At 37.7% G+C, this 22373-nt stretch overlaps 1 protein-coding gene across 1 annotated transcript in view; it reads left to right on the top strand.

Moving 5' to 3' along the window:
• GPC5 (glypican 5) overlaps positions 1-22088 on the top strand; it is a 1348699-nt gene extending 1326611 nt beyond the window's left edge. The window contains exon 8 of the mRNA XM_029936541.1: positions 19814-22088. Coding sequence (XP_029792401.1) covers positions 19814-19971 — 158 coding nt within the window. The 3' untranslated portion in view covers positions 19972-22088. The remainder of the gene's footprint in view (positions 1-19813) is intronic.
• Positions 22089-22373: the final 285 nt, after the last annotated feature.

Raw genomic sequence — 22373 nt, 5'->3', positions numbered from 1 at the left:
TTCACTATTAACAAAATAAGGATGAAATACTCATGACAATTTCAGGTTTTGTTTCTGTAACATGTCATGTAGTTATAGCTGTTATTTATAACTCCCTTCTCCCTTTCTCAATTCCATATTCCTTTTGGCTTTCAGTAAGTACATCACCTGGTCATCGTTCTTTACGGGGTAGATGACCCAAGCCATCATTCCTGAAAGGTCTAGGCTACAGTAGTCCTGCCTGGATTGGGTTATCATAGTTTTCTATTGATCTTAGTCATAGGACGTGTTAATACCAAGTGATGCCCTAAGTTAGACCAACTGTGAAGACTTCCCTTCACCAGTGTCTATGAGGAATATCCCAGTAAGAGACTGTAACACTACACCTGTTTATTTAAAGTGCTGTTTGCACAAACTGTCAAGCTATCTGTACAACAGGGCCAGGTCTTCCCTTTCTCTAATGATCATAGGCTACTTCCCATAAAACCATTGGTGCAGGCTGGAGGAAAAAGGCAGTATAACAGGAGTAGGGATGACGTGCCTTTGGGCCACTTCTTCATGTAACCTACTGTGGTTTCAAGCTCTGCTCAGGAGCAGTCACGTAAATTCCCCCTCCATTTGATGATGGAGTGCTACTTTGTACACCGAATTTTATAGCTACATGGGCTAGACAGCACCCAGTTTATGTTGGGCAGTTCAGGTTGCATGGTAAGTTAGCCTGTGGCTAAGTGTTCAGTTTCCACTAAGGCCCAGCAGCAGGCCAAGAGCTGTTTCTCAAAAGAGTCATTCTCTGCAGAAGACCACACAATTTGTTCAAAACCCTAAGGGCCTGCACTGTGATTCACCTACAGGGATACCACTGACATTTGAGGAATTGTTAGATCTGCCGGATCATATGGCCCAAGTGACCAGAGCAGCTTGCTTGGCAGTCTAGATCCTTCTTTAATTCTGTACACCACTCAAACCTAGCAGCTTATACATCACTTGGCAAATGCATCGGAGTAACACACCTAAATGAGGAGTATGTTGCCTCTAAAACAGGAAGAGATTCAGCGGGCATTGCTCCTCTCTCTTTGGTTGGAAGAGGGACCCCATAAAACAACATATCCATCCCCTTAAAAGACATATCTTGACACATCCCATACCACTGAACCTTTAGAAATTGCACTGAGGTAGAAGTCCCCAGTGTTTTTGTCACATTTATTTTCTACACTTTGTCATGTGAATGTCTTACCAGTAAGTCTAGAACAGTTGCTACTTCTCACTAGGTCCAATAAGCATAATGTCACAGATGTAATGAACCAGTGTGATACTTTGTGGGGGGAAAAGAGAATCTAGATCAGTATAAACAAAATTATGACATTGAGTTAGAGTGAGGATACACCTCTAAGGTAGCACAGTGAGGATATATTGCTCACCTTGCAAGCAGAAAACAAACTGTGTCTGGTAGCCCATATTGACGGGCAAGAAGAACAAAGCACTTGGCAGATCAATGGCTGCACCAGGTACCAGGAGATATATTAATTAGCTCTAGTAATAAAATCACATCTGGTATAGCACCTACAATTAAACTCACCATTTGATTACGCTTATAATAATCCACTGTCATTTTCCAAGATTCATCTGTCCTCTACAAAGTTGAATAGGGATGTTGTGGAAAACACCATGCCTGCATTTTCAAGTCTTTGATAGTGCATTAATTTCCACGATCCCTCCAAAAATATTATTTCACTATTGTCCTTCATAGAGATAGTTCTACTGATTTCCACTTGGACTTTCCCACCATAATAATCCTTACTCCATAGGTCTGGGGGCCAACTTGGGAACCCTGCAACCTTCTGAATATGTCTATTTCAGTTATGAGTTCCAAAAACTGGGGAAGTTAATACAGGAGGCTTACTGTGAGAAGAAACTAACCTAAAACTCCATTGATCATCTGATCTCCAGAAACCTGTACTGTAGCAGTAGATCAGAATAACTTTGTGAGTCTCCTGGTAGTAGTGTCAGTTCAGAATTCATATCTGAGAGTACCTAAAAGATCTGATTTCCTTTCCCTTAATGTGCATTTACCCTAGTAAAGGGCTATATGTTCCTCTAGAAAACTTTTAGTATTAAGAGTATAAATTTTGGCAGTGTACTGAAAGCAAAGGCACCTGGCCTCCCCTTCATTCAAGGGGTTCTGGATATGTAGACAGGCTTAAGTCTAGGAATTGTTTAAAGAGATGTGCCTTTCTGCTTTTATGGTTTAGGTTAGATTTTTGTTCACTTGACCTAGATTTTTTATACTTATAAGGATCAAGTAAGAATTTGGTAAACTTCCCATTGATTTCACTTCTAATAACACCATGATTAACTAGCCAGCGCCATTAAGTCTGCATGAGTCAGAATATTCTGATTGCTGCTTTGACTCTGCTTTTTATGACAGTAAGGTAACCATACCCACCTGCCTTTAGTGATGAGTGCCACCTCTTGGCTCTTTCCACCCTAGGATCTAAATACTCCTCTTGCATTTAGGATTCCTAGTGCAAAGATCTCAGTCCCACTGTAAGGACTGGCCCGCAAAGAAGAGAAAGCAGGGATCTCTTCAAGGATGCTGGGGTTGCCCTCCCTATTTTTTTAGTCATGACCAAAGTGTGTTTTCTGGACTCTCTCAGGGTAGATAAATAAGTCTGAAATGACAAATGCACTCTAACACTCCAGTCTCTCTAAACCTTTGAATCCCTTTCTCTCTATTAAACCAAAGCCTGTCAGACATTTCTAACTCAAACTTAGCCCTGTAGCCACAGGAGATACTAATAATCTCCTTCAAGTCTCAGGAAGAAGCTTTCAGGTCATTTACACAGCACTTGAAGTAGGAATTCAAATCCCTCAGCTCATTCTTTCTTTCCCCACTTTGCCCAGCAATACTAGGACAACCAGTCAATCTCATTCTATTCACTAGTTTGACAAAATGTTCACAAGTATCATACCCACAGTTACCCAGGTCCTTGATGCTTATAAGTAGTTCATTAGGAGAATCCAATGGAAATATTTTATATATCTCTATTGCCAGATCATGCCAAGAACTGTTGCTGCTCTCTCTCTTTACCACTTGAAACAGAGTCATTAGCATATTTAAATCTAATCAGATTAGATAATTAACTCTAGAAACACCAGAATTAATACAGAAAACTCATCAAAATCTTGTTCCTCTAAAACCACTCTTGGTACCCAAATCTGTATTACTTCGGGTTCTCTAGAGAAAAAGTGTATGAGACATTTTTGCAGAATGAAATCTGTTATTTTCAAGAGTATTGGGATGTAAAAAAGGAAACAGGGTCTCTAAGTAATGGGTGTTACTCTGAGGAAGGGTCAACTTTAACACAGCATGAGCATGAGGTGGGGGAAATATTTCCTAGTGCAAAATCCAGAGAGAATGTGTCCTTGGAGGTGAGATTGGGGGATGATACACAATGGAACATGAGTAAATGGGGACCAGAGAGAAATAATTTTTCATGAACACCTCCAATCAGCTTTACAGTATCACACTACCTCTGCATATGGGACCAGGTGTGAGCCATATGGTTCTAACTACAATTAATACGTCATGAGTACGAATGGTGACAAACAGTATTAAAGAAAAGAGAGATGTTGGTATGCATTTTATTTTTAAATAATAATCTGTAGTATATATACCGCCTCAAAAAAGTTGCACACTCTGTTTTCTAAAAGTTTCTTGGATATGTGAAACAAAATTTAAGCAGTTGGTGCAGATAAAGCTTCTAGAAGTTATCTAATATGAATTAAACCAAATTTATTGTATGAAGACTATCATTTACAACCAGATGGTACACAATGTGCACTTGATAAAGGTCTCTCATAATATTAGCTTGTTTATGGAATACCGAAGCTGTAACACCAACTGACAAGATCAAGATCTGGGATGCTGCTACTCTATCCTCAAACTCATTCTGTGCATAAATGGAGAGGCATAGTGGGTGCCAGGTAGGATCTTAATGGGAAATGTGTAGGAAAACTTCATTTACCTAAAACTGTCTGGGGAAAATGCCTTTTAAATACAATACCAAAGACACAATCCACAAAAAGAAATAATTGATAGGGTAGACTGAATTTGAAATTAAAAGCTTCTGTTACAGGTAGAAGATGAATAAGTTGGAGCACCTGGGTGGCTCAGTGTGTTGAGTGTCTGATTCTTGGTTTTGGCTCAGGTCATGGTCTCATGGTTCCTGAGTTTTAGGACTGCATCAGGCTCTGTGCTTGAGATTATCTCTCTCTCGCTCTACCCCTCTCCTCTCTCTCTCTCTCTCTCACACACACACACACACATATATGCACAAAATAAATTTTAAAAAAGATTACACTAAAATAAGATGAATAAGTTCTGAAAATCAAATGCATTGCATTTGTGCAAATCAGAGACTGTGATTTTAAAAATAAATAAAACTTTTACTCTCCCCAGGACAATACCAGGAGAATGAAAAGACAGGCCACAGACAGGGGAAAAAATTTTTTTTAATACCTCTGATATAGAACTGCTATCCAAATTATGTGATCCAAGTTGTGTGAAGAATACTCAAAACTCAACAGTAAGAACACAGATAACCTAATTTAAAAAGAGGCCAAAGATCTTAAGAGATACCTCACCAAAGAGATATATGGACAACAAATAGGCTCGTGAAAAGATGCTCCACATAATAAACCATCAAAAAATGTTAAATTTAAAAAATGAGATACCACCACATACCCATTCAAAAGGCCCAAATCTGGAATGTTGACCCACCAAATATTGGCAAGGTGGTAAATCAACAGGAAATTCTCACTCACTGCTGATGGGACCATGTAATGGTATAGATACTTTGGAAGAGAGCTTAGCAGTTTTTTACAATGCTAAACATTTATCATAAGATCTATCAATCAAGCTCTTGGTATTTACCCAAAATAGTTGAAAACTTATGCCCATACATAAACCTACACAAGGATGCTAACGGCAGGTTAATTCATAATTGCCAGATTTTGAAAGCAACCAAGATGTCTTACAATAAATGAATAAGTAAACTATGACACTAACAGACAATGGAAATTTATTCAACACTAAAAACAAATGAGTTATTCAGCCATAAAAAGTCACAGAGAAACCTTAAATTATTTTTATCTATTTATTTATTTTTGAGAGACAGTGAGTGGGGGAGAGGCAGAGAGAGAGGGAGGGAAACACAGAGTCTGAAGCAGGCTCCAGGCTCTGAGCTATCAGCACAGAGCCCAGTGCGGGGCTTGAACTCACGAGATGTGAGATCATGACCTGAGCTGAAGTTGAATGCTTAACACACTGAGCCCCTACATGTACATTAATTTTTATTTTGAGAGAGAGAGAGAGATTGAGAGAAATAGCACATGTGAGCAGGAGAAAGCAGGGAAGCAGGGGAGGGGGGAAGAGAGAGAGAGAAAGAGAGAGAGAGAGAGAGAGGGAGGGAGGGAGAGAGAGAGGGAGGGAGGGAGAGAGAGAGGGAGGGAGAGAGAGAGAGAGGGAGAGAATATGAAAATCTCAAGCAGGCTCCATGCTGCCAGCACAAAGCCCATCGCATGACTCGATCCCCTGAACTGTGAGACCATGACATGAGCCGAAATCAAGAGCCAGACACTTAACTGTGCCACGGAGGTGCCCCTTAAATGTATATTATTAAGAGAGAGAAGCCAATTTGAAAATGCTACATTTTGTAGGATTCCAAGTATATGACATTCTAGAAAAGGCAAAACTATGAAGACAAAAAATTCAATTATTGTCAGCAGTGTGTGGATAAGGTTGAATAGTTAGATGAATAGATGAATGGAGGATTTTTATATGATATTATAATGAGGGCTATATGCCACTATATATTTGTCCAAAGCCAAAGAATGTAAAATGCCAAGCGTGTACTTTAAGGTAAAAGTTTTGGGTGATTATGATGCTTTGATAGAAGTTTATCCTTGATGGGAAAAAAAAGCACCCCGCTGGTGTGTGATGTTGGTAATGAGGGAGTCTATGCATGTGGGGAGTAAAGGGCATATGGGAAATATCTGGACCTTCTCAATTTTGTTATAAACCTAAAATTGCTCTTTAAACCTAGTCTTAAAAAAATCTGTGGGAACAAGGTGAGCAGTTGCCTTTAAAGGAAAATGCAGAGCCTGGTGTGTAGTACTGAAGGTTTGTTTTATCCGTTTGTGGCTATTTAGGCCAGGGTTTTGCATAGATTTATGTATTCAAAGACATTTCTTGAGTGCCTGCCACATAGGACATCATTCTCTATGTAAACTAAATAATCACCTTTGCTAAGCTTTAAAATTTAAGAGCATATGTATGTATGTATGCAACTGAATTATCTTTATGATAGCAATTCTTTCATGATAGGACCCCAATAAATTAGAATCTTCTCTATTTATGTTATACAACACCTGAATGGCTGTTCTAATAGTGAAGGCAGTTTGTTCTATGACAGAGAGCCCCTTACCAGGCCCTGACAGGGAGTCAGGAGTCTGGCCTCCTATTTCTGACTCTATTGGCTACTGGGAATTTTGCTGCTCAATATACTTTGCCTGCCTCAACCTCTAATATTCAAATAATAGCCATATTTCTGTCCAGGTAAAATATTATAAAGTGTTTGTATCGATGACTTCATTTAACATTTACATCTATCCTGGGAGAAGGCATTATCATCATGTAAATGGTACAAAGAAACTAAATCTCAATGATTAATAAGAATTTTCTAAGTTTTCTGGATCTTGACCTAGCTTCTTTCTACTATACTCCATTGCCGTCTAACAGGAATTCTAGGAGTCTGTGCAGCTCCAAATTAAATAAATGAAAAAAAAAGTGCCTATTTATTAATCAAACTGATTTCTAGTAAGCCATATACTTGAAAACTTTGTACCCATGTTTCACAGGATACTGTGAAGCGCTGCTATTCATAAGCCCCCAAAATAGAAAACATGCATATATGATCATGACTTTGAGGGGCTTAAAGCTAAGTGGATGAGATCAACACACGAACCCCAATAAAAGTGACAAAAACATATATTTTTTCAACAGTCTTAAATCAAGTGATTACGACAGGAAGAAAAACATAGATACCTCAGGTAAAAACACAGCAAGTGGATATAATCCGACAATGGAGAGGGACAAGGACAGAAAGAGCTGACAGGCTTGCTGACAACTTACAGTAGATGGAAAACTATGCATTTTATTATCATATGTCATGCAGAATTAGACAGTGGGGCAAGAGTGAATTGTGGGTTTGAGAGAGAATGAGTATGGATGTTATTTATTCCAAGGGATATAATGCAAGAATGGAAGAATTTCCATACTGGGTCAGGGAAGGTGATGCTGTAATTTTCAACATCCGCATAATTCTCCTGCTTTCACTACGAGAGTGTTCCCTCCTTACATATGCACCTGTTATTTTCATACCGTCTTGTCAACCCAAAGTACAGCAAATAACATATTTTAAAATGTTACTTAGTCCCACATGAATACAAAACCCCCAATTGCGAACATCACGAGGGCAAGCAGAGAGCCAGCCAGCCCCCGCAACCTCAGCCCTTGGCTTGATGTGTGCTGTGGTTTGTGGATATTTTCATGACTAATGTTGATATTCTTTCCAAGGATGAGGATGACAATGGCTATTTCCTTATATTCTGTTGAGATATCCCCTGGGCCAGTGGATTTTCTTCTTACAAAAAACATGCAAAATATTTAGAGCTTGAAATATTAACTATATTGATTTATATAATACACATGAATTGGATATGCAAGCCAAACTAATTCATTCTATTTAATAAATGTAATAAGCCTCACAATCTCTCTTGCACAATATTCTTAGATGTTTTGACAATTGTTAGGCTCTAAGGATTAGCTACTTAATATTCTTCACTTACTGGAGTAAAACAGGGAAATTCTGTCTGAAGTAAATTTTCACATTTCATTGGGAGAAAAGTGGTCTCCTCATCAGCGTTCACATTTTACTTGCTGCAGCTAATTTTTAGCAAATAGTAGTAGGTGAAAATGTCATCTATTTATTCAATGCCCAATTCAGTATCTGAAACATATGCACTATAGGTCCAACAATAAGGTCCAAATTAAAAAAATATTTAAAGGGCCCAAATTATAGCAATCCTCAATTTTCCAATTATCCCCAAAGCTCTATAGCTAGGTAGGCCTTCTTCTGGCCCATTCAGCAAGATTTACAAGATTATACAGGAAATGTGCCCTGGATTAGGCAATGCAAAGGGAAAACAATTTGCCCTCCAGTCCTCGGATGTGCATTCAATCATTCCTCTGTTAGGCAGTAGGTGGTTATGCACTATTTATTAGTGGTGAGGGAACAGTCATGTTTTACTGGTAAGTTTTCAGGCAAAATGAAACACGGCTCTGTATTTTTAATGAAAATAATCACCGTATCAGGAATGATCATCAAAAATAGTTAACATCTACAGCAGGAGTCCTGACCAGCCAGAACAGACTCAGACCCAGACTATACCACTGAGAACACGCTGAAGAGATGTAGGCTTACCCAAAGTCAGGATGGAGTGCTGGTGGCCAGATACTGGAAATGTTTGTTGCGTTCAAGATGACAGATTGTTCAGAACACATTTAATTTTATTTCCCCCTGCCACCCCACTAAAATACAGTATAAGGACTTATTCCCCTCCCCTTGAAAAAAACTAAGTTTATGGAGAGCAAACAAAACAGGTAACAATAGCAATGTTTGGGAGCTAGTAAGCAAATGGATGAGTGGTTAACTAATGTAGGAGGCCCAAGAAAGTCAACTCCCAAGCAACATGAAGGAGGGCGAGAACCAACACAATTTGGTCAATCAAATCCTCAGAAAATACAGGAAAAGGCATTATTCTTAGTAATAGGAGTGAAAGATGAGTGTCCACAGAAGGACGACTAGTCAACAACTATAACAGTCCATGATCCCTACCTCCACTCTCTCCCCTACATCAGTATCATACAGGAGGTGGAATCTGGGAAGGGTGTCTGGAGTGGGGAATGCCACCTACAGTTGAGGGCAGGAGTATAATTCTGGAAGAAAGACAATTGACAAATACAATTCCATATTCTGTTTGTATATCTCAGGAATGTTGAGACCTATCCCTACACCCGGCCTTCTTCTCCCACCAAGCTCTCAGAATTCTTACACTTGTGAATTTACTCTCAGGTAGGATACTGGAAGAGTTTTCTCTGCAGATCTGCCCAACTTAAGAAACAAAAAGGGGGCCTAGTAGACATGACTTCTGATCTGCCACATATCTGTGTCTTTTCCCCTTATACACATAATAAGACTATGCATCCCTTCCCCTTAAGGTTAGGAATTGTCACGTGACCAGCTTTGCCCAATAAACTAGTGTGCAAAAATGGCATGTGTCCCTTCCAGATGGACACTTTGAATTGCCAGTTTGTTTCTCCTCTCCTGACTCCCCATTCTCTGGTGACCACAGAACCATGTGTTGATATGACATTGAGATACTAATTTACAATAGAATTACCTGGGTTGGTAATGAACATGGCTAGCAATATTTTAGAGGCATTTTTCTCCCAACCTGATCTACCCTATCCTCCTGACATATGCACGGTTCCCAATAGACATGTCAACAAGACTATGCCTGTCCAGTCATTACAGAGACCTATCATAAACTCACAGTTCAAATCCAATCCAGTTTTCACTCCCTACTCTTAAGTACTAGCACATAACTATGATTCAGGGATTACCACTTATCAGACATAAATATGTAACATGAAAAAAAGTCCTATCTACAAGCAGAAGAAAAACAACTTATACTAAACAACATTCTGCAGAGAGAAGAAATTTTTGAAAAAAAATACTGTAATTAGCATCTTATCAAGGCCTGAGAAGACAAAAAGCAAAAAGGGATAAATTTGAGAAAAATAATCAACTTTAATAAATGTAAAATCTGAATTCAAGAATTAAAACCTCAACAAAAAAGACTGACTGAAGAATTAAGTTGAGAAAATTTCCCAGAGAGTAGCGTGGAATGATGGAGACTAGAAGAGAATTGGGGAACACCCTTTCTGGAAATGCAACACTCAGATAATGGGATTTCCAGACACAACAAAGAAAATGGAGGACAGAAAACCATTAGTGAAAGAATTTAAGAATATTCCCCTAGCTGGATATGAGTTTCTAGATAGAAAGGGCCACTAGGTTCCCAGCACAATGGATGTAATCATCCTTTACCAAGGGACCAAGGGACATCATGATAAGATTTCAGAACACAGTGAAAGAGGCATCAATATATCTGTTTACTATACATCTCTTTTACATTCTTAAATAAGGTTTGCGGTGGGCTCTGGCTTTTTTTCTCCCCAACCTGCTAGCCAGAGCAATATGTTCTCTTTCCATGAGAAGAAACCAGTGAGGAAGGACAAGAAGATCTCAGGAGTGTTTCTAGAACCATGGCAAGAAGGCATTGGAGTTCTCCTTGCCTTCCCCCAGCATCTGTTGCTACCAAGTCATCCATATTTCTCTTCACTGATTTTCATCTCTTGAGCCTTCAATTACAGAGACAGTAGGGTTAAAATCCTCCAATGACTGTGGATGTGTCCATTTATTTTATCCAATTATTCTCCTTTATTTATATTTCTTTTCTTTGAGAATGTTAAAGGTAACTTAGGCTCAGAGGTATGTGTTGAATTACCTCTCTTGTCAATATGTAATGAACTTTCTTCCTTTTTAATACTTTAAATCATTTTATTTTTATTCATATAATTATATCAGCTTTGATTATTATTTGCTTGCAGTATATTTTTGCAAACACTTACTCTCACCCTAGCTGTATCATTATATTTCACTGTGCCTCTAGATTTTTTTTAATCCAACTGAGTGTCTGTTCTCTAATTTGATTTTAGTTTATTTCACTTAGAGATTACTAAATTATTGTATATAGTTCTAAGATCTGATTTTGTGTTTTCTATTTGCCAGGCATTTTTGTGTGTTTGCTCTTTCCTGACTTCCATTAGATTTCTTAGTTCCCTTTTCTCAGTGGATTAGGAATATATACAGTCCATATTAATTATGGGCTAAGACTTGAATTTTTTACATTCATTTAAATATATCATTGTCTTGACAGAAACTCAAATTAATATTTCTCACTTCTTCCCAAATATACAAATACTTTAGAATGTTTTGACAATTATTTACACATATTTCAATCATACTCTGTTTTTAACACTCTAAATTAGTCATCTGTTGTTTTTCAACTAACACACATACAGTAATTTAGATCTTTGCCAATTGCGTTGGTCAGTACTATAACTTCAACCCACTCCTCAGTTGGCTCAATTTCTTGGATTTTTACATATACTCTTTAATAATGTATTTAGAGTTGTTGAGGGAGGGTTAAAAAACCTTTATTCCACACAGTTTAACTCCATATACAATTCTGTATTGCTTCATGTTTAGAATGAACTTTTCTTATTCTAGTATCTATTATTGCTCTTGAAAAAAATTAATATAATATTCTTGTTGTTGTTAAGTGCAATCTGTCTTTTCCCTGGATACTTTAAAAGTTTCTCTTTGGGGACTTCCAGGGAAGATAACAGGGTATAAGGACCCTAAACTCATCTTTTCCCATGGATACAACTAGAAAACACTCACATCAGTGTAAACTGAGAAAATGACCCAAAGACGTGCAGAACAAAGAGAACAACTAAATGTAGATGGGAGGCCACACTGAAGAGGTTAGGAAGCGTGAAGCAGTAGTGGAGAGGTAAGTCTAGCTACAGGAAGGAAGGAGCCATGGACATGGAGAGAGGTAAGAAACAGACTATCACACCAACAAGCCTGCATGGCAAAGATAAATCCCCAGCGCATTTGGCTTTGAAAACCAAGTGGCTGAATTTTGTGAATTCTTATAACAGTGGGACTTAAAGCCTGGAACTGTAAAAAGCAGACATAGTCTGGGAGAGCCCAGAGGGTGATAGGAAACCGAGTCCATGCCCTGAAGGAACATGATAAACAGCCAGCAGAGATACAACATAGAAGCAGCAGTTTGAAAAACACACGAGGCATACAGGAAAGAGTTATTTACAAGACTCAAAGTTCCCTGACACACATCTCCAAGAGCCAAGGAGCTGGCAGCCACCATTTTCCTCTCCTGCCCCCCAGCATAACCCCATGGCCGCCTGCAGTAACGAGCATGGCACCAGCATTCACTGCCTAATTTGCTTACATCATGCTCTGCCCCCTCCAGTAGGGCCTGTCTCAGCCCTGATGCTGCAGGTCTCCTTCCCTAAAAGACCTGTGCAAACCCTGCCAACAGAGTTTCCCACCTGTACACTTTGCAGGGCCTCGGCCCAGGTGGCAGCACCTGGTCACCTCCCACCGAGGGCACGTGCACCTCACCCATGCACACTTTGCAAAGTGGCCCCAGTCAGCTCGAGTCTCAGTAGCAGCTGGGCATATCCAGTGCTCTCCAGTGGTGGAAGAGACCAGCACCACCTTGTTAAAAGTGCTTGGCCTGCCCACTGCTTTCAAAAGCAAGAGACATAATTGACTTCCCTAACACACAGACATACACACAGAGAGTTAGACAAAGTGGGGAGACAGAGAAATGCATTCCAAATGAAAGAACAAGACAAAATCACAGCAAGAGATGTAAGTGCAACAGAGATAATATGCCTGATAGGGAATTTATAGTAAAGATAGACATTTGTATGTCTAGATTAGTCTCCTGAGGCAACGGAAATAAAAGCTAAAATAAAGTAGTAAGACTGCATCAAAATAGAAAGCTTCTGCATGGAAAGGAAAAACAGTAGGTTTACTGAATAGGAGAAGATATTTGCAAATGGCCTGATAGAAAGTTAGTATCTAAAATATATAAAGAACTTATACAGATCAACACACACAAAAAATAAACTAATTAAAATGGGCAGAGGACATGAACAGACATTTCTCGAAAGAAGGCATGCAGATGGAAACATATTAAAAAAAGATGCTCAACATCATTCATCATCAGGGAAATGCAAATCAAGACCACAATGAGCTATCACCTTACATCAGTTAGAATGATTAGTATCAAAAAGATCAGAAATAACAAGTGTTTGCAAGGACATGGAGAAAACGAAGCCCTGGTGCACTGTTGGTGAGAATGCAAAAAATTGAAAATAGCATTAGCCTATGATCCAGAAGTGGCTGTAATGGGTATTTACCCAAAGAATATGAGCTAATTTGAAGGGCTATATGCACCCTTATGTTATTGCAGCATTGTCTACAATATGAAAACTATGGAAACACCCCAAGTGTCCGTCTATAAATGAATAGCTAAAGAAGAGGTGGTATGTATACACAATGGAATATTATTCAGCCATCAAAAGAATGAAATCTTGCCATTTGCAAAACACAGATGAATTTTGACTGTATAATGCCAAGCAAAATAAGTCAGTCAGAGAAAGACAAATATCATTTGATTTAACTCATATGTGGAATTTAAGAAACAAAACAAAGGAACAAAAGAGAGAGAGAGAAACAAGCAACAAAGCAGACTCTTAACTACAGAGAATGGATGGTTACCAGAGGGGAGGTTGAAGGGGGGATGGGTAAAATACGTGAAGAGGATAAGAGTACACTTGACCTGATAAGCACTGGATAATGTACAGAATTAGAATTGTTGAATCACTATATTGTACAGCTATAACTAATATAACACTGTATGTTAACTACAGCAGAATTACAATTTTAAATGGAGGAACTCAAATTTAAATTTGAGGAACTAAATAGACAGTATTTCAAATGGCCAGCAGGTACATGAGAAAGTGAGACAGCTAGGTTCTAAACATCATTAATTATCAGGTAAATGCAAATCAAAACTACAATGAGATACCACCTCACAACCATTAGGATGGCTAGTATCATAAAAGACAAAAAATAAATGTTGGTGAGGGTAGAGAAAAAGGGAACTCTTGTGCACTGTTAGTAGGAATATAAATTGGTTCACAATCAATGGAAATAATATAGGATTCCTTAAAATATTAAACACAGGACTACCATATGATCCAGCAATCCCAGGGTTATATATCTCTGGGTATACAACCAAAGGAATTTAAAACGGGACCTCAAAGAAATCTGCACTCTCATGTTCATGGTCTCATTGTTCACAACAGCCAAGATAAGGAAACAGCCTGAGTCCATCACAGGGAAACTATGTGGTATATATACACACAGTGGAATATTCGGCCACGAGAAAGAAGAAAATCTTGCCATTTGTGACAAACAAGATGACTCTTAAGGACATATGACTAAGTGAAATAACTCAAAAAAAACAGACACTGTAGATCATTTATGTGTAAAATCTAATAAAGACTAAACTCTTCCTAAATAGAGTGGTGGTTACTAGGGACTAGGGGTGGACGATGGTGACGGCGTTGGAGGGATGTTGGTCAAAGATGCAGACTCCCAGGTATAAGATAAAAAAGCTCTGGTGATCTAGTGTTCAGCATGGTGATTCTCACTAGAATGCTGTATCTTGAACTTGGAAGTCACTGAGAGATTAGATCTAAAATGCTCTCACCACAAAGAAGAAATGGTAATTATGTGACAAGATGAAGATGTTACCTAAAACTGTGGTGGGAATCCTTTGCAATATTTGAGTATTTCAAGTCAACACGTTGTATTCCTTAAACTTACACAATGTTATATGTCAATTATGTCTCATTAAAGATGGGGAGAAAAAGAAAAGTTGGAGAAGAATATTTTTATAATTTTGTAATTTTCTGTACTTGATTATATTATCGATTTATGCATTCACCTAATTATTACCAAATGCCTACTAAGTGAACACAGAAATTGATGAGGGATACTCTGCTCTCAAAGAAGGGCAGCTAGAGAGGCACCTGGGGGGCTCAGTCGACTAAGTATCTGACTCTTGATTTGGGCTCATGTCATGATCTCACAGTTCATGAATTCGGCCCCCAACTCCAGCTCTGAATGGACGCTGACAGCATGGAGCCTGCTTGGAGTTTTTTCTCTCTCTTTCTCTCTCTGCCCCACCTTTCTCAAAATAAACAAATAAACTTAGAAAAAGAGAAAGGCAGCTATAACCTTTCTATTGGATTTCAAAAAGCCTTAAAGATTATGAAAGTATATATATCAAATTATATCAAAATTTTTTCTATACCAATAAATACCTACTTTTTGAATCATTTGCAATGATGTATGCACATAGTTTTCTTAATCCAATTTACTGCTAGTGGACATTTAATTACTTTTTATTCACATTGTCCGTATTAACATTTTGTGAATAAATATGTACATATTTTCTTAATTATTCCCAAATAATTGACTCAAAGGTAGAATTATTGGTTTGTGGTAACATATATTTTAAACATTTTTAGATAATTTGGTAAATGGAATAAAACAGGGACTGTATCCTTGACAAACTGGGCATTATCTCCTCTCTGCCTATAATGGATGCCTTAGTGTGTGTGAGATTATATTTATTTGCTTTGCAGTGAAGAAGTCTTTTCAATTTTTTCTTAAAGATCATTAACCTTTCAGCCTGTAAATATCAATTTACTTCCTTTTGCTTTTAATCTATTGAGGTTTTTGTTGTTTTCATATGAATTTTAAGAACTCTGTATTAAAGACATCATCCTTTTGCTACAACACACACCTGAAATATTTTCTTGACTTCACTATTTGTCTCCTCACTTTACTTTTTTATGGTGTTTCATCATGCACAGAGATTCTTTCTTTTAAGAAAGTTAAAGCTATTACTCTTTTATTTTATAGAGTCTGCCTAAAAAAATCTATATGCCTTCCCCCATCTACACATAAATTTGAAAAACCAACCTATATGATTTGTCTGCTTCTTCATTATTTATACTTAAGTCTTTGGTCTCCTAGGCACTTACTTTAGAGAATGCTGTGAGATAAATATCTAGCTTATTTTCTAAATATTTAATCAACTAGCCAGCACTGTATTTGGACAAACTCTCCTTTCTCACTGAAAATCCTGACATTTCAAAGTTCTGTAAAACAGAAGTCATGTCTAAAGTCATCCAGCCAGACTGTGACAGAGCTGATGTTTGACTGCAAGTTCAATGCTTGGATTGTACAGTGGCAAAGAGCATGGTGCCAGGATCAAAGAGCCACATTTGACTGGGACACACCTGGGATTTAGCTACAACCACGTGACCTTGAGTAAACTACAGTTTCAGCTCCCAATCTGCAGACGAGGGAAAACGATTCTACCACCTCATTCTGCTGTATTGAGAATCAGTCACCCATTTTATCATGTGAATTTATTAAGAGCATACTACGTAATAGATAATTTTAGACCATTTCTAGAGATAAATTATTTTGATTTTGTTGAATTCAAAGAATGACTTATAGTGCCATTTGCAACATTTAAATCTGTCTTACACTCTCACCATTGGTAGCAAAGGTACCTGGTATATGCATTTGTTTGTTTGTTTTTTAAAAATCATCAAAGTCTGAAGAGAAGATCTGTAAATAAATAGTGTATGTTCAGTCTCCAGCACAGTATCTGACAGAGAGGTAGAAGAAAATAAATTTTGTAAATGGGAGACTAAATTAAGAATTACCTTTTGCTTGTGTGATTTTCCTTATTAAAAATAGAAAATAATTATCTTTAAACATAGTCTTCATTGTTCAGTGAAGCTAAGAGAATTTTTCAAATATGTGGATAGAAGAAATGGAGAGATAGGAAAAAGTACCCATATTCCCCTGCTTTGAGGAAAATACTGGCATATGCATGACAAAAAAATAAGCTACAATCCTCTCAGATTTATCGAGCCATTTTGATTCAACATGGTTTACTCGCCACATGAATTCTAACTCTGAGTACTTCCAGTTGCTTGATTAATACAGCAAAAGAAACACATAATCAGCCATCCCACGTTAAGGAAGGGAAACATTCTCATTCCCATTCTCATTCCCTCCCTCCTCTCCTTCTCTCTCTCTCTCTCTCTCTCTCTCTCTCTCACACACACACACACACACACACACATATTCTGGGCAACATAATTTATATTCTGTGTTCCCAAGTTAAATGTTGATTTGGGGGCCAGTAAAGTGCTTGAAGGCAGCACAGCAAGAGATCAGAACACAGGCTGGGCCTGGACTTGTAGATTAGACACCTGATTCCTTTGCTCACATGTCACTTAAGCTCCCAGTGCCTCAGTTCCCTTATCTGTAAAATAGGCATAGTAACAGTGCCTACTACAAGGGACTGTCATGAGAATTAAATAAGTTAAGGTGTGTGAAGTGTCTGGAAAAATACTGGCCCCACAGCATGTGGTCTATAGATACAGCCAAATAGATTAACACAGGACACTTCCTTAGTGGCGCCTTTTCTGACCAAGTTACAGCCCTTTTACATACTTCATAGCACTAACCGTCGGGCATGTACCGAAATTTTAGTATTACATTTATTGTTATAACAGTATGACTCTCTGTCTTCCCTCAGCAAGGACAGAACTAGGAATTCATTGGCATCTTGTATATTGCTATTATGCCTTAAAAAGATTATTCAAAGGTTACTTTGTTTTCATTTAATGTATTTCTGTAAGAATTTCCAAACTAATTTTTTATGGGTCTTTGGTTAAGCTTTAGTATAATTTACAAGCTTAATTAAATTCCTTTAAGAAAATGATCATTGCATCAAATAATTGTGTAGTTAGGCTTCTCAGCACACTGAGATGTCTTAGCCAATGTCAAGACCACATTGAGATTTGATCCAAAACTGCATCTTTGACTGCAAGGCTTTTGAAGGAATCTTAAGTGCTGTCATAGAATTCTTATCTCAAGGGTCCATCATCCTTAGAACTATCACACTTATTAAAAACATCCCTACCTGAGATGTTAAAATGATATCTTCCTGAATGTGGGAAATACCTCCTGCCATTGTGTGACTTGCAGATATAAGATATAACATCTTTCTACATCTACATCATTTCTAACATCTTCCTACATATTTTTCCTCATCATGATACCCCCGAATTGAGATCAGTGCATAGCTTCTGAATGAATGAAGCTCAAAAAAGGCATAAGAAAGTTACTGGTGAATCAAACCCAGACACCTCTTCACAGTGCTTTAAAAAAGAAAAGCAAACCCATTCAAGCTCAAATCTATACAGTTATCTTGGGGGGAAAGGGTTTTTTAATTGCGTAAAGTCCTCATATCTCCTTGTTAAGCTCTGGACATAGCGAGAAGTATAAACCCACGACTAAAACATTCACACTCCATTTTCTATAAAAAAAAAAAAAGAATCCTTAGTTTATTCATCTTGCCTAATGACACAGAAGGGCAAACCAGGTACCCAAACAATGAATAATAATGTAAGAGCTCAGACTGTAAAATCAATATGTCAGATCAGCAGAGCTATGCTTCATTTTAATGTTCTCATCCCTGAGTGCAGCAGAGCCTACCTTCTGAATTATATATATGTATTGACCTAATTACGTAAATATTGACTTTTCCTTATATGAGGTTTTTTTCCCAATCCACTGTAATTATGATGTCAATATTTGTGGCTGTAGTAACATTGATTTAAACTTTATTAATTGTGACTGATAAGGGCATGCCATGTGATATTACAGGTGGCCACATGGTCTCTGAACATTGGTGGTACTACAAAAGTAATAAATCAGTACTTCCCTACATATATTGCAGTGAGGTCTTCTTTAAGAAGATGACTATTTCAGGGTTCCTAGGTAACTCAATGATTGAAGTATCTGGCTCCTGATTTTGGCTCAGGTCATGATCTCATGGTTGCTGAGTTTGAGCCCCACATTGGGCTCTGTGCTGACAGCATGAAGCCTCCTTGGAATTCTCTCTCGCTTTCTCTGCCCCTCCCCTGCTTGCTGTCTCTCTCTCAAAAATAAACAAAACTTAAAAAAAGAAGATTATTTTGTCCCCAAATAATTTGGGGGCTGGTCTCCTTAGCTTGTCAGGTTTCATAACACAGACAAGTAATAACCAAGATGTGCTTGGATCTCAGTCTATAATTTTGCCCATTTTTTAAAAAAATCAAACATTCATTCCTAACTTTAATCTCCACCCTATTAACAAATTCTTTGATCTGTTGACAGATGTCTACACTTCCATACCCATAGCTGTGTATGTGTATAAAGGGTATTCTTCCAATAAGGAGTCTATGCACAATTAAGTCTAACACAAACTACCGTTTGTATAAGTTCTACATTTTTAAAATGTCCTAATTATTTCTCCTCACATGGTTTTCTTTTCACTAGAACACTCACAAAGTTACTGGAATTATTACATCTCCGAGGCAAGCAATAGTGCCATACCTCAGGATATTTTTATCAAATTTCTTTTCTTTAACCTATCAATGACATTAGGAAATATTACAAGTGCTTTAAATAGCCAGAGAGCTTTTCGTTTTGCTCTTATATTTTTGAGAACTCCCACTCAAGGGCCGGTACTCTCCAGTTTAAGAACAGAAGTACCTGTGGCAAATATTCATTTAGAGTTAGGTGAGTGCATGAGCAATACTATGAAAAAACTATGGTGTCCACATTTTGAATTTAAGAACTGTTCTAGGGGTGCCCAGGTGGCTCAGTTGGTTGAGTGTTGACTTTGGCTTAGGTCATGATCTTGTGGTTCGTGAGTTCAAGCCCCACATCCAGCTCTGTGCTGACAGTGCAGAACCCACCTCCGATCATCTGTCACCCTCCCTCCACCCCTCCTGTGCTAGTGCTGTCTTAAAACTAAGTAAACATTTTTTGAGAAGTCATTCTAGAAACATAATGGTGAGGGGGTCATGCATCATCCTGTGTTTTCTTATTTGCTTCTGCAGGGATGCCAGAGGAGGTGAACCTCAGCGATGTGAAGCAGATCCATCGGACAAGTGGAAGTAGTACTTTAGATATAACTGGATCAGGATGTTCAGCAGCGACCAACTTCATGGCATTTATGCTGATGGGTGCGGTGATGTTACTTCCCTGGCTTTGGTAACTGAATCCTTCCACCGTGATACACCTGTCTCATTGGTGTCTGGATTTCCCCGTCTTCATCTGACTGGAATAAGAAACCTTTTCCAATATAACAATTATATTTATGAAGAGGCATGTCACACTAATTTCTTACAAGCCAAGGGGGAACATTCACAAATTATCTAAAAATGATAGACTGTTTGAAAACATGTCTTCTATGATTCTAACTTAAATCTTCTTAAATTCTAACACATTAATCCTGCAAATGTGAAGAGCACATAAGTGACTTTGAATAAGAAGGATTCAGGAGATCTGTTATTTTACCATCCTCAATTCTAAACTCTTTTCTTTATAAAAGCAAAATGTCTTAAATTAAAAGTGTATTTGCAGAACAATGAAAACAGTAGTGTTTCTCAAAATACTGGAATTAGAATTCCATTAAATGAATCAAAACTAATGATGACAAGTAGTGTGCATGAATTTTCCAGAGATTCTTCCATTTTTTGCAAGCTATATGAAGAAATTACTTGGCATCTGTAAGTTATAGAGTAGATTGTTGAGGAGCATTTCATGTAATTTCACTGAAGAAGCTTGATAAGTTTTATCCACTGTAACTTAGCCACTGACAAACCTTAGGTTGAGTATTTTGGTAGCATCTGATCTGTAGTCTATTATATTCAAAGTGCATCTCTGGTATCATGGCTTTGTTCCCTCTCTTTGTCTAATGAATTTAGCCATGTTGCAAACACACACCTGCTCTGGGAATATCTCTAAGAAGGCCATTAGTTATTTAGTAGAAAATTTGTAAGTTGATATAGTCATCCGTTCTCAAAATATTCTTTGCTACTTTTTAAAAATCTTGATATTAACCAATTGACTGTCTATACATGTTTAAGGTATTCCTGGAACACCTAAAAGCATGTACTCAACTGAAAAGGTAGCCTACAATGCGTTAGCTTTCGCTCTTTTCCATTTGCACGTTAGCAGAGCTGACAATCCACAGTTCCCCATTTCCCAGTTGTGATAAGATGTCTCAGCAGACCATGAATAGGACAGGTCTATCATTATACTTAAGAAGAAAGCAATAAGTCAGCTTTTATTAAGAAGTGTCCCATCCAGTTGACAGCCAAAAGATGTTATCACAAAGTGACAATAGTGAAGAGAAGGGCTAAATTTGTAAAATTTTTAAAAATCAGAAGGATTTGAAATGACCTCTGAGAAGAAGTCAAAGAGGACTCAATTGACAGCAAATACTTGCAAGGCAAAATCAATCTCTCCAAATTAGGAAATATTACATGATCAAACCATGTTCTCTCCTGAGTTCTAAGTTAACTAAAGGATCTGACAATGGTCAATTTAAACCATGTTATGTTTAAACTGCCAAATCAGATTTTATCATCTGTTTAAACATACCTCAGAACTGTGTTTTTCCATCTGCCAATTCTGGCTGTCATTTTCCTAGGCTTCCATTCCAACTCTTAATGTTCATTCCATGATCTACTTGGTTTACAACTCTTTTGCACCACCACGCTCCACAAATTATAAACTTAAACATATATTTGGCTACTCTTTATTTAAGCTCAGCTCATTATTTAAACAACTCAGACAGGTAATACGAAGTCACCTATTTGTGACACTTGAGTCCAAGCTGTGACTACTTTGCTCTGGCAAGACTTCTGCCCCAACCTTACAAGAATTTGGAAGACAAACATAAAGGTACGGTTCAGCAGACTTAGACATTTCTGGATTAAATTCCATCAGAGGAGATAATTTTAGAAATGGCAGGAAATGGATAAAAGCAGAGTGGTTACATAGTGAGTAGTATGAATATATTTTAATCGGCTAAAGTTTACATACTCAAATGGGTGTTGTCTCCCTCTGGGTAGGCACTTTGGAAACCATACGTATCATAGCAGCGCTGCTCTAGCTTCAAATATGTGGAGGCTTTTAGAATTCCTTTAAGAGCCTGAGGTATATTGTCTAATATTCTCAATGAGGATATTCATTCTTTAATGTTCCACTCCAGAGCACCGTACGTTTGCACAGCTCTTCATAATTTAAAAAGCTCCTTCAGATGGAATAAAGTATCACATTTGACCTTCCTCACCCTTCAAGAATGGGATCAATTTTTAGCCAAATAAAAACAAACATTTGAGGTTTGTGGGTTTTTTTTTTATATGGTGCAGAATTTGTTTATGAAGAGTTCCCCTAAGTCTAAAACACTTTGAGCAATGGTAGGATTGTTAGACTATGTATCTCCTTTTTCACCTGACTGAAAGGATAGCATTCAAGTGAATATATTTTAAAATATCACTTGCCACTTTACAGTCACATGTTATGCTTTGACCATCAAAACAAAGGCTTTTTTTCTTGAACTTGAGTTACTTTTATATAAATTTAAGTGATCCTAGAAAAATCTACTGT

Source organism: Suricata suricatta, chromosome 4, assembly GCF_006229205.1.
Source record: "Suricata suricatta isolate VVHF042 chromosome 4, meerkat_22Aug2017_6uvM2_HiC, whole genome shotgun sequence".
NCBI lineage: Eukaryota > Metazoa > Chordata > Mammalia > Carnivora > Herpestidae > Suricata > Suricata suricatta.
The sequence above is the reverse complement of the archived record's forward strand: the minus strand, read 5'-3'. Positions and strand labels throughout refer to the sequence as shown.